This window comes from Podarcis melisellensis (genome assembly GCF_964234715.1).
Source record: "Podarcis melisellensis genome assembly, chromosome: 2".
NCBI lineage: Eukaryota > Metazoa > Chordata > Lepidosauria > Squamata > Lacertidae > Podarcis > Podarcis melisellensis.
Window position 1 is genome coordinate 65,510,611 of NC_138529.1, and position 13,434 is coordinate 65,524,044.

The 13,434-nt window shown below is 41.7% G+C and overlaps 1 protein-coding gene and 1 long non-coding RNA gene across 9 annotated transcripts in view; one reads left to right on the top strand and one right to left on the bottom strand.

The window, feature by feature from the left end:
- The first annotated feature begins 1,862 nt into the window (after positions 1–1,862).
- Positions 1,863–12,792, top strand: LOC309364251. The gene is made up of 3 exons (XR_014165782.1): positions 1,863–2,228; positions 9,591–9,785; positions 10,768–12,792. It is a non-coding gene; the product is annotated as an uncharacterized lncRNA (long non-coding RNA).
- The window catches only part of EBF1 (EBF transcription factor 1), a 375,555-nt gene continuing 372,112 nt past the window's right edge, over positions 9,992–13,434 (bottom strand). For all 8 annotated transcript variants that reach the window (XM_081901052.1, XM_081901048.1, XM_081901051.1 and 5 more), the window contains one exon: positions 9,992–13,282. In XM_081901052.1, coding sequence (XP_081757178.1) covers positions 13,251–13,282 — 32 coding nt within the window. In that variant the 3' untranslated portion in view covers positions 9,992–13,250. The remainder of the gene's footprint in view (positions 13,283–13,434) is intronic.

Sequence of the window (13,434 nt, forward strand, 5' to 3'; positions counted from 1 at the left end):
AGCCCGGCTTCAGCTGGGGAGGGCGGGATATAAACAAAAAATTATTTTTTATTTATTATTATACAAAGCAGATGCTCTATCATTGAGCTATGCCACTGTCTTTTTTAAGTACGGTTGTACCTTGGATCCCGAATGCCTTGGTACTTGGAAGTTTTGGCTCCCGAACACCACAAACCCGAAAGTGAGTGTTCTGGTTTACAAACGTTCTTTGGAACTCGAACATCTGACAGGGCTTCTGCAGCTTCTGATTGGCTGCAGGAGCTTCCTGCAGCCAATCTGAAGCCATGCTTTGGTTTCTGAATGTTTTGGAAGTCGAACAGACTTTCGGAACGGATTCCGTTTGACTTCTGAGGTATGACTGTAATGATGTTTTAGTGTTTGATTCTAACTTGATTTTAGTATTGTATTTTTGTCTATGTATTCTGTATTTCAGTTTTTTTGTAAGCTGCCATGAAAGGTGAGATATAAAAGCTTTAAATACTTAGAACCTAATCTTCCAAATCCATATATTATTCCTTAGTAATTGCCCTTCACATTATTTTATGAGGACAAGATGTAATGCTCTTGTCTGGTTCACACCCAACTGAGACTTAAAACATTATGAGGTTATTTCATCAATTTAAATGATATATCTCAGATGAAATTCCCATGTTTTCAATGGGGCTTACTCCCTGGTAAGTGTGTTTAGGATTGGAGCCTTATTTTCATGTAGCTCTGTCTAGGAAGTGACAAAAGAAAGAAAATTCAAGATAGTTCAGTAGAAATGATAATGAAAAATGAAATGAAAATGTAAAGGACATGAGAATGTGGGGTGTCAGGGGAATGAGGGGGCTTGGGATCCTATACAACTGGAAGAACACCAGTGGTGGTGAAAATGAGGCTGTTAAATTGCCCCAGTGGTTTATGGAAGATGTATGTGTAATAGTGGGACGCGGGTGGCGCTGTGGGTAAAAGCCTCAGCGCCTAGGGCTTGCCGATCGAAAGGTCGGCGGTTCGAATCCCTGCGGCGGGGTGCGCTCCCGTTGCTCAGTCCCAGCGCCTGCCAACCTAGCAGTTCGAAAGCACCCCCGGGTGCAAGTAGATAAATAGGGACCGCTTACTAGCAGGAAGGTAAACGGCATTTCCGTGTGCAGCTCTGGCTCACCAGAGCAGCGATGTCACGCTGGCCACGTGACCCGGAAGTGTCTCTGGACAGCGCTGGCCCCTGGCCTCTTGAGTGAGATGGGCGCACAACCCCAGAGTCTGTCAAGACTGGCCAGTACGGGCAGGGGTACCTTTACCTTTACCTTTATGTGTAATAGTATCAACTTTATACATGAATGTATCCTCAGGAAAGGGAGAAATAATGAACAAAATATGTAACTAATGAACATATGGGAAACAATATATAATATGAAAATGCAATTTAGTGATTAAACTTCACACAGAAGTACAAGGTGCAAGATTAAAAACAACTAGAGCTTTACTATTGCTGACTCCCACATTGGCCTGCCTAAAACTTCACCAGCCCTCTAGCTAACATTTACTACATTGCTGTCCCAGCTACATGGCCTTTTAGTTTAAGAAGAGAACATGGGTACAAATCTAGAGTGAAATTCCAGGCATCAACCTTAGAGGCATGTTACTAGTGATCAGTCTGGTGTCTAGGATATGGGATCCAGGGAAATTAGTTCAGGTATTTTTAAATATATATATAAAATATTGAAGTCCAAACCTCACCTAAGAATGCTTACCAACATTCCTAACATGTCCTGGTTCTCGGGTGTAAAAATGGCATCGGGGGGAATTTTGCCAAATTGTCAAAATGTCAGGGAAAACCTGGAGATATGGCGACACACTGGAAAACGTAGCACAAACAGCTCCAAAAGCTTAAACAATTTGGGCTTGTTCCCCAAACAGCTCAACAATTTTGTGGGTGTCAGGAATGTTATGCTTTGAAATATGGCAACTCCCAGCTTAAGTCTAATCAATGCATGAAAGGGTTAATATCATACAGGAAGCTGTCCTGCAAGGCTTAGTTACATCACTTCCCCTCACCTGGGAGGAACTAGGCAATCAAGTTTATTGTTCCATCCCACCGCCTATCAGAGAAGCTCAGCATGTGAAGAGGTTTGAGCTGGTTGCTCCACCACCTGGCTCTCATCACCCATTCTTGAGTTTGTACCTCAGCCAAATTTTGCTGCCTGTGCGATTTTCTGAAGCACACGAATCTCACCTTTAGAGAGTTTGTAAGTAAACCATTTTTAATTTGCCAAACATGGCCATTTTCCTATGCTGGGGGAAGAGATAAACTCTTTTAAAAAGCAAAAAAGCTTTTAAGGGGCATTTTGGACCTCACTTGAAAGGGCATATTTTAAAATTCTAACAGCCTATGTTTCCACACTTTGCTGTTTCTTCTCCTTGATCTCTCAGTGGGTGTTGATACCATCAACCACACTATTTTCCTGTACCAGTTCTGTGGGTTGGGAATTGGAGGCATAGTGATAGAGTGTTTCACTCTGCAGTTTTAGTTTAAGAGACGATCATTGTGGGGGGGCTTCTGCTCAGACCCATGGTAGTTGTGCTGTAGGGTTCCACAAGGTTCCATCTTGTCCCTCATACTCTTTTAACAGATGAAACTGCTGAGAGATGTCATCAGGAAGTTTGGGGTGAGGGGTCACCAATACTCAGCTTTGTTGCTTCCTGCCATTGGAGTCCAGTGAGGCTGTGTGGCTGCAGAGCGCCGATTGCCAATTCATCCTCCCTCAGAGGCAGGTCAAATGGCAAGGTAGCTCTAGGTACAGTGGAGTGATTTGCTGAGCATAAACTCAACAAAGTGTGAACATAATAAAGGTCCACCTACTCCAGCATTCTAGATTGTTTCCAATAGCCAGGTGGTTCTAGACTGCTCTTGAGTTATCTGTTCTCTTACCCCGAACTCTTGCTCCACATCTCTTATTCCATTGCTCATAGCTGTTGATAGACCCATGAAATTGTCTAATCCTTGCAATAAATCATCTAATCTAGCAGTCACATTAGCGTGAAGAGTTGATCAGTAGTAGGCATGGAAGGAAAAAGGATCCTGCTGCATAAAAGGTGGTAATGTTGGTGAATATCAATATGCTACATGGCTAACTGAAAACTGGATGATGAGAGGCTATGAAAACCCAGAAGCCCAATGGGACTGTGTCAGTTAAGGTGTGTAAGTTGTGCTGTTGGACAGAGGAGAGAAAGGGAACCTTGTCAGGTGCTTCTGTCAGTTCTTGCATCATCATCTACTGGGTTCAGGTGGAATGTAGAAATGGGAGCCATCGTGATCAATTCTATAGTTTTGCTCTGCTTAATCCTTTCTGCATGGTCCTTAAAGCAATGCTAATAGCATTGCCTCTCTCAGGCAGGTCAAGGGCTTTTGAAAAAATCACAGCTACATGTTGCATGGATAATAAATATGATAAATAGTTCCCAGGCTGTGTGATTACATAATGATAGCCACATTCATTCACCTGTCTATCAAAAGAACTGCATTTAAAGTTTGAGCTCACCTCCCATGGGTCCTGAGAACTGCAGTTGGAGTGTTGGTTTATACTTTTTTCACATTTTTCTCAACAGTGGGCTAAGTGCAGGGAGGTTAAACATGAGTCCCTTTTGCTTAGTAATCCATTAGCTAATGGGTATGTAAGACCATCACTAAGTTCTGTTTATTCTTTAACACCATTAAGGAACACCTGCTGTGCAGAATAACTCACCTGCCAAATAAGAGTGATAGTTGAAATAAAATATATATTAAGAGCTGTTAGAAGGTTGCTCTGTATTGTTTAACACTCAGAGGGCATGACTGGGATCGAAAGAGGAGCAAAATGCTACACATTGACACATGGGAGCCTGAGCACATTCCTAGAAATATTATTGCTGGATGACTCTAGCTGTCTGTAGATTCTAGCAGCAGAGATCTTAACGTGTAAATCTGTGGCTGTGCTTATTCTACAGGCAGCAGCTTTCTGAACCACTTTCTAAAGCTCAGTCTCCTTAATTCCAAAGACCTGAAGTGGAGGCTTTTTGTGGAATATCTGAGATTATTCTGAAAAAATGCTTGTGTGACCTGGTTTACCTCTGAGGTTGCCTAGAGATGTTTGTGAATGTCCTGTCTTCTGTCTTTCATCATTCACCATCTTTTCAACGGTTTGCCTGCTTGCATGCCTGTGCTTCCACAAAACCTTATGACACCCTACAATGGTAAGTCAAGGGTGGGGAGCTGGAGCTGCCCAGTGGAACTGATCATACTCAAGGGGTCAGCCAAGTTGGACATGTGGGTGGGACCACTCACCTGACATCACACTGAAAGCAAACCATGCTGGCGAAGGATCAGCACCTTGCAAGCCACAGGTTGTTGTGCTTTCATAGTGTCATGCATGGGGTTTTGCAGGTGCTGCCAATCTGCTGATGGGTGGTGACTGCAACCCCTACTTCCAGCCCATCCACGTCTTTACTTGTGTCACACCCAACATTGTACATTAGGGCCGCAGGCAATAGGTTCTGCACAGCTGCTGTAAGTGCAAAGGGGGTGTGTGCTGCCTGCTACTCTTATTAGTTCCTTGATTTGTTTTAAGTGAAGCCGTTTTTGTTGTTAAAGAAATCAGTGCCTAAAATATTTTTAAGATAACGTTTTTAAAGACTTCAACAGAAGACATTACATTGTTGTGGATAAACTAGCAGATTTCCAGGCCATTGTGCTGTCTGGGGGTCTAGGAGCAGATTTAGCTAAAAATGTTGCTGAGCAAGGGGTATGAACTATTATTCTTTCCTTAACTAGCATGAGCACTGCCATCCAGGGGAAAGTGAGGAGCCATTGTTGTGAATAGGCTATTACCTTATGGAGCTCTGCTTCTACTTTCTTTCTTTCTTTCTTTGATCTGGAATGGCATCATACTCTAACATTACAAAGCAGTCTATTCAGGATAAATATGCTAGCAGGATTTCATTCCTACAGGAAGTTCCCACTGCCATTTGAGAGGCTTCAAGTGGTACCATTAAGCTGTTGCCTGATTCATGGGTTACCTTTGCTCTGATAAGGTGCAGGCTACGGGAGGGGGAACTGATGTGGGAAACACTCAAGAGGTCCAGCCTATCCCCACCATTGCTCCCTCCCCCTCTCTCTGCGTGTCTCCAGTGCAGTGTTTGAGCCACTCTAAGGGAACAGCTTTGTGTCAATAACCACACTGGAAAACTAACATGAATTTTACCCTAGATTTTTGACCCTTTGATTTTTTTTTTTTTAAAGCAATGTCAGTTTTCCTCACTCTTCACCTTTCCAATTATCTGTATCTGTAACAAACTATGGTAAAATATCCCATGCAGGTCACTGCAAATCCGGAGGGTGTTGCTACGTCAGGAGGGCTTTCCATAACATAGCAAGCTAAAAGCAGGGCTAATCTTAGCCAATTTGGAGACCTTAATATTTATATTACATTACTTCTAAAACGTATAGGCTGCCCTTTGTCATATCAAAGTGATTTAGGCCTAAGACTACCTAAGACTTCTAACTCACTCCAAATGCCTGAGACAGTGGCATAGCATGGGTTGCCAGCACCCAGGGCAGGCAAGCTGGAGCACGGGCCCCTGAGCCAAGCGGGGCAGTGCTGTGCCACCTACCTGCCTGCATGGGGGGGGGCCGGGAATGGCCAGCTGACATGGACTTTGGCGGGTGAATCCCACCAATGCCCACAGAGAGCAGCACCAGGCCAGGCCACACTGGGGTTGCCCCTTGCCTCCCTTCCTCTGTCCACACTCACTCACTGTGGGCCTGTGCTGCTCTGCCACCTTCTCTAGGACGGGGTGTGGATCCCTATAGAAGCTGGTGGACTGCATACGCATTTCTGGTTGTGCCCCATCAGAATTTTGCACCTGGGGCCATGGACCCCTGACCCCCATGCTACGCAACTGGCCTGAGAGAATGAGGCTGTTTTTAATTGATGGTGGAATCTCAGCAGAATCTCCACTGTCTGCACCTCCAGGAGGAAGGTATCCCTCACTTGGGAGAGCCACACCAGAGAAGGCCCTCTGGTGTTATCACCACACAGTGAGCCAAGGCCAGTGGTGGGAAAATGAGAAGCCCTCTGACAAGCCAGCTGTGAAGTTTGGGATAGATGGAATGGGAGATGGCGTGGTGACAAATGGTTTGTCCTCAGGGTGTATTTATTCCATCTAAAGTCCACCTTTCTTCCAGGAAGTTCAAGGCAGTATCAGTTTAATGTTTTCAATGTTTTTTATTGTTTACATTTTTTTGAAATAGTATTGTTCTGTTTTGTTGTTTAACACTGGGTGGGGTAGAAATATTAATTTTGTTATTGTTTGGTGTGTCCATTTTATCCTGAAAGCAACCCAGTGAGATAGGTCAAGCTTGAGAGTATGTGGTGAGCCCAAGGTCACCCAGTAAGCCTCATGGCTGGGTAGAGCTTTGAACCTGGGTCTCTGTTTTGGTCTGCCACTTTTACCACTGCACCACAATGGTTCAGTTAACTATTAACTCTTGCACACCCCTTACACTCAGTAGGTCCACCATCCCTGACAATTGACCATGCTGAGTGAGGCTGATGGGAGTTAGAGTCCGACAACATTGGGGAGGGGCACAGGTTCCCTACTCCTGCTGTAGACTCAGAGATAAGTCTAAAGTTGGACATTCTCTCTCTTTCTCTTTCTCTTTCTCTTTCTCTCTCTTTCTTTGTTTGTATTTTGTGTGTGTGTGTGTGTGTGTGTTTGCAGGGCTTTTTTTACAGCCGGAACTCACCAGAACTCACTTCTGGCCCCTCTCAGGTGGGTGACATTGCCATTATAATAGAACAAGGGAGGCGTTTATGGTGAGTTCTAGAAAAATAGCACTGTGTGTTTGTGTGTGCACACACGTGTGTACACACACAAACACAACTAAAATCACAGATATGACATCGTTTGATAAATATAGTCTCTGACATGCTGGTATGGGAGAGGTCACTGACAGTCATTAAGGTGTAACCTGCTGACAAGAATTTGAAATTCTCTTCCAGAAGTTTGCCAGTAGTCACACTAGTGATGTAATCAGAACACCTTGAACTTGTGGCCGTATAAGCAAGAGGCATATGGGGGTAATAATACATGACAGGAAGAAATCAGAAAGATTTTGTATTCTATATTAAACATGACTATGAAGGGCAATAGAAGTAATTAACCTGGGACTTTCTGCATGCAAAGTAGGCAGTAGTGCTCATCTACTAATCTACAGCCCACCCCATATGGTGAATGGCTGTTCGTGCTTCAGATTTTATTACATGTTTTGTGTATTTAGGCAGAATTGTAGACCAGCTCTAGCCTCTCTCATGAATTTACTATCCCAGGTGCTGGAGTGAACATGCTCAAGCTAATATTAACCAAGTCATTCAGATTTTGAATAAATTAAAACTTGTTCTATCTCTTCTATGAAATGGATGCTCATCACCTGTTCCACATTCATCAGTGGCAGATTTAGACTGTGGGCTGCTTCACATAATCACCTTTTGGAACTAAACTTATAACACCTACAGTCCCAAATGTAAAACAAACATTTGGAATACAAGTGGTTCAAAAACTCTTGCTGGTGATGCTTTTGATGGATCACTCCTATTCACCACCTCAATATTGGCAATACTAAATTGTTCAACTGCCCTTCACATTCTGAAGGTCCTGGGAGCCACTTAGCATAGGTTCTTGGCAAGCCAATAGTACATGTCTGTTTGTGTCGCTCTCTGTGTGTCAGTGTTAGAAACTGAGATATGAAAGCTAGGAGCTAAATGGCACCTTAAACCTAGGTTATGGGCTGTTATGTACTAAGTTGAATAGGATCCAAAAGGCAGCAGTCTGATTGGTCCTAGAACAATGGGATTCAGAATGCAGCAGTTTGATTGGTCCACAGGAGCCACTCAATCCAGCTCCAGGTGAATCCGCAACCTGATTGGCCTACAGGTGAATCCTGGAATTAGCCAATCACGTGGGGCCCATTGTGTAAATAACGTATATAAAGCAGACATTCTGGGGGAACTTGCATTCCTCCTCACCCCTATGAGCTGAATAAAGAGCATGAAATCCACTCTCGACTCCCGAGTATATTTCATGGGCACAACAATGGAATGTCTAGGTGCGCTTTTTAAATAACAATACAGATGAACTGCAGATAAAATATTATGTTCACTTTTCATATAGTCTAGTCCTTCCCCTGCCCACTCCCCTAATAGTCTTAAGAGGGTCTCTTCTCTAGTCTTCAGAGAGTAGCTGGAAGTGGAGAGGTAGAAAAGGTCCTCCTTTCCTTCCACTCTGCAGTTTTAATCTGAAATCTTAGGCACATTACTGCGCCCACAGCTCAGAAACTGCTTGTGCTAATGAAATTCCCTGTCGCAAAATGTACCTAGAACAATGGGAGTTTCGAACACTGCTCTCTGTGTGTTTGTATTTACATACTAATATTCTTCATACCTGATAAGTCCTCTAAATCCATTACCTTATTTTGGTGTAGCTTCCCAAATGATAGTGATGGGACCATCAGATTTTAGTAGCAGAGGGAGCAGTAATTTGAAAACTAGCATTCCAGGGCACTGTGGGTACAGTACAGCTAAAACTGTGTATGCAGTCCTTGCACACTCCTGGAAGCAAGGTCCATTGAATACAGTGGAGTTTACTTTTGGTTAAGCATGAGTTGGGACCATGCTGAGTATCTCATTGTTTTTAATGTGGGTGTTAGACACATATACTTACTTCTCTCCAATTTAAATATAGAGAACTTTTCCACGTTGGGTGAATCACGGCGTAGTACTATATTGTTTGATAAATAATGATGTCATGAAATTACCGCCTCATTAGATGACCACATATCTCTGTACTGTGATTCATGGCCTTCTGAAGCATTTTGGGTTGCCCAATACTCTTCTATTTTGAAGAATGGTAACCCTGTGGCCCTCCAGATGTTGTTGGGACTACAACTACCATCATCCGCCAACCACTGTCTGTACTGGCAGGGACTGATGGGAGATGGGAGTCTGGCAAATATCTGGACAACCTTAGGTTAGCCATTTATTGTATGTGAAGTAGCTTTATACCGAGTCAGACTACTTGACCATGCACTGCGGCCTACTCTTGACTGCAGCTCTCTTAGGCCTCTGGGTCTTTTCCATTGCCACTCTAGGAAACCCTTTTATATTCTCACAGGCAACCTTAAAATGGGGTTAAACAAATTGATGGATGATAAGGCCTTTTCATTGCCCTATCAATGGTCTAGATGGATGTATACAACCCCCTCAAGATCAGCGGTAATGTGTTCCTGAATGCCACTTGAGGGAAACAACAGCAGAACAAGGCTGTTGTACTCACTGCTATTTTTCTAGAAAAAGAAGTGCTGGAACTCACCATGAATGTCTCCCTTGTTATCTTATAATGTCAATGATGCCCACCTGAGAGGTGCCAGAATTAAGTTCCAGTGAGTTCCAGCTGAAAAAAAAGCCCTGGTTGTACCCATGTCTGTGTGCTTCCAATGGACATCTGGTTAGCCACTGTTGGATACAAGATACTAGACTTTGGTCTGATCCAGCAACGCTGTTCTTATGTTCTTTCAGTGAGATCCCAGGACTGAACCTGAGACTGCCTGTTTACAAAGCATGTGACAAACCACTGAACTATGCTCCCTCCATGTACATGAAACATTTCCCAACACTGAAGACATTGGGCTAGCAACAAGTGGACCATTTATGCCCCATAGCTCCTGAGATGCATAACAGAGCCCCAAGATCGTGGTGGTTCTCTTCAGAGCTGTAAGTACAGAATGTATTCTTTTCCCTACAGCGGATTTATCATAAGCAGCCCACGATGCATTCTTTCCCCTATTTTTGCTGCTTCATATTTTACAACAGAATGCAGAAGGGGTGTCCGTTCCATTGCCGCTGTCTGACATTCAGCACTTTTCGTTGTCTGTCGACTTCGCAGAGCCAAATGAATAAATACACAGCCAGGAGCTGCACTCACAGACAGGAAGTAACTTTAATTAAATATTGTGAAAGTTGAAAAGTTTTTACAGCTTGAATTTCTGCAAAAAAATTATAACAATCTCTACAGTAGTTAGTTTTCTCTAACAATAGAACTGTACAGTGTGTGTGTCTATTCCAAAAGGTTTAGTTAAGAAGGTGAACGATTAGTAGATTCAGAGATGACTTCATTTTAGATGCAGCCTGGTACACTGGAGAGGAAATGGGCATCCTCCACACAACTCAGCCAATCAGAGGCTTCACTTTGTAAAGACTGAAACATGGTCATTTCCACTTAAAGCCATATTCTGTTAAGAGCGGCATCTTTAAGAATCGTGTAAAAGTCATAGGATCTATTTGGGGCAGGGAGATTTTTAAATATAAATTTCCTTTTATCAGCGCGCTATAAATACTTGGAGAAACAAATTCTACCTATTGTTCAAAGGATCTTTGGACGTTGAAGGAAAGGGGTTATACATGTATATGACTTTGTATGAGTGTCTAAACTGGTGCAACTCTGTCTGAATGGGTTCAGTGGAGGGCATCACTGGACAAAATATGGCTTTAAATTTGATTACATTGCAGTGCCGTTGCTTACTATGTGAATTAGAATAAATGTTTGAACGATAGAGAAGCAATACATTGATATTCCTTATATTTTCCAGTTTCTTTATATGTGAGTGTGTTCTTATTGTTCTAGGGGCAAAAACCTTATGGATTTTTTCTTTCTTTCTTTCTCTCCTCCCCCCAACCCCACTCCCCTTCCCAAAAGATCACACAGTGATATCTGAGTGAAATCAATTGCAAAATTCAAACAGGAAGCATGCACAGTTGCAGCATTGTTGCTTGGCTAGAAAAAAGTCACATTGTCTTAAGGTAACAAAACAGTTCTTTTGTGCTTTTCAAATTCCTTTTTTTTCTCCTTAGAATGTTAGTGATGATTGACAGTTCTGGTGCGCAGTACAATGTACAAGTGAAATGAATATGATTTGCATTGTTAAGGCATCCAATCTGCTGGTTTATATTCATGTGAAAGACAGAGAAATATACAAGCAGACAAGAAAGAAAGTATTTTCATTGATTTCTATGAAGTTTCTCCCCATATTTAATGCACAAAAAATGCGTCACTCCAAAGGGGAGAGATTCCATGCATATTAATAGAGTAAAACAGCATTAGATTTTTTTTTATAAGCCTCAAAAGCAAAGGATACTTTTTTAAACCTACATAACTAAATGCTACAAGAATAATATGCTACCTTTTGCCATATATGGGGAACAAAACCTTCTTAACTTACAAATAATACAAAAATAGACAATGGCTTTTGAGTGAAAATTAAACCAAAATGGAAGCATGGTTTAAAACAATTACTAAAAAAATCCTATAAATGAATTGTATTAAAATCACATTTAAACAGCTAATACACCTGTGAATGACCAAACAAATTAGCACTTTTCACATAGCAAACATACACAATAAAATAAACTGGGATGCTGCAGGGAAAAAGCAATGTACAAATTCCAAAGATAAATACATTATTTATATGGATATTTTACAAAATTCTTCTTTTTAAAAAAGCTTTTTTTCTTTAATTCATTTTGCAAGCATGTGCAATCTTAAAGGTAGTGAGCTCATTTTGCAAAATATGCAGTAATTCTCGTGTGTGACTGTGTATGTGATTGAAAAAACTGTCTTAAGACATTAAATTGTATAAATAGAACAATAACTTTGGCCAAAAAAAAAAAATCACCCCAAAAGATCTACAGTATTTATAACTACATACAAAACGCAATGGCAAAGGGGGAAAACAATCAGGTAAATGCATCCTTAGAGGTTTTCTGCATCGTCAACTAAGTATGCTCCCTACATAATGAGAGCTAAATTCCTGTGAGGGTTTACTTTGCAAACCTTCACATAACACTCTGTCTCCTCCGCCCTTTTTTCATATTTTAATTTTCTATGTATAAAAAAAATGCCACTACCTGTTGCTTAAGAGAGTATGTCGCAAACCAAAAGGGTTGACTGATATAAAAGCAATTGCAGCTTGATACGGACATGTCGTTTTGTGTGCATGTGTGCTTCTGGGCCATCTCTGGGACGGCAGGATGAAGTTGTCTTCTGCCCCTGGCCCCAACAAACAAAACCAAAAACCCCATGTAAGTAAGCTAGGAAATATATTTCCGTTGAGAATATGCAGAAATGCAATGAAGTGGCTCACGTTTGTGCCTTTGTCCTGCCACACCAGATCCCAAAGAGATTTGTATGTGTAGACAGGGTTAAACTGTACTTAAGGAGGCCACTCATTTGGAAAAGTTTGATATAAGCTAAAGACAGAGAGAGAGAGAGAGAGAGCCATGCTAATCTAATTCTGCAGTTTTTAGCATTATATCCAGAGGCACTGGGTTTTCCAAGGTAAAAGGTGGGATATGCATGTCCTTAGCTACACTTTTGCTAATTTTTCTGTCTTGCATTATTTACACAGTCACCTAAGTACAATATTCTAAGAAAGATGCCCCCCTCCCCCCCAAAAAAAATTTCTCACTGCCTCTAAAATGGAATCCTAATGTGGTAATTGTGTGTGCATTTATGTGTGCATATGCACGTGTGTGTATACATACCCCACAGAACTACACACACACCTCCCAAGAATGCAAAACATCAGATGAGTGAACTGTCGCTGGAGGAGTAACACAAATAAGCCAACCCTTAACTGGCACTGCCATTACTCTTCTAAGGAAAGAAAAACAACCACCACCCCTATTCTGGCACTTCTACTTCTGTTCCACACAAACTTGTTTTGTTTTTTTAAAAAAAGTGTTGCCACTTTATTTCCCTTCATTACACCTTTTAAAAAAGAGTCCCTAGTGATGGCACCCCTTCTCCCATTATGATTTGTAAAAGACAAATAGTGACTGAGTTAATCGAAAACCAAGAAGACACAAGTGGATTTTTCTTCATGACACAAAATAAATCTCTCCCCCAAGAACCTAGGATAGACAGCACAAAGTAATACCTTCCACTTGCAGGCTCCGGGTAAATTTCAGTATTATTTTGTAAGGACGGGTTTTCCCCCCACCATTTTATTTTGTTAAAAACATTGCAATTATTGTGAGATTCTTCCTTTTTTCCTTAATAAGGAAGAAAGAGAGAGAGAGAGAAAGGCCTGAGTTAAAAGTTCCGCTCTGGGACTTGTGTCAGACTTTGTTCTGAAGCAGAATCCAAGTTCTTCATTAGTAAAATTCTTCAAGGCAATCCTTTCACATGGGGGGAACTATCATGCCAGATATAGCTGTTAAATGGAGGAGAAGAAAAAAAGAGAGATAAATCATTCTGTAAAAGAGAACATTCCAAATATTTTCTAGCAGTTCATTCATCTGTGTTGCAATTTAGATTTTTATTTAAGCATGCCTAATTCTGTGCTGGATTTAGGCCTTATTTCAT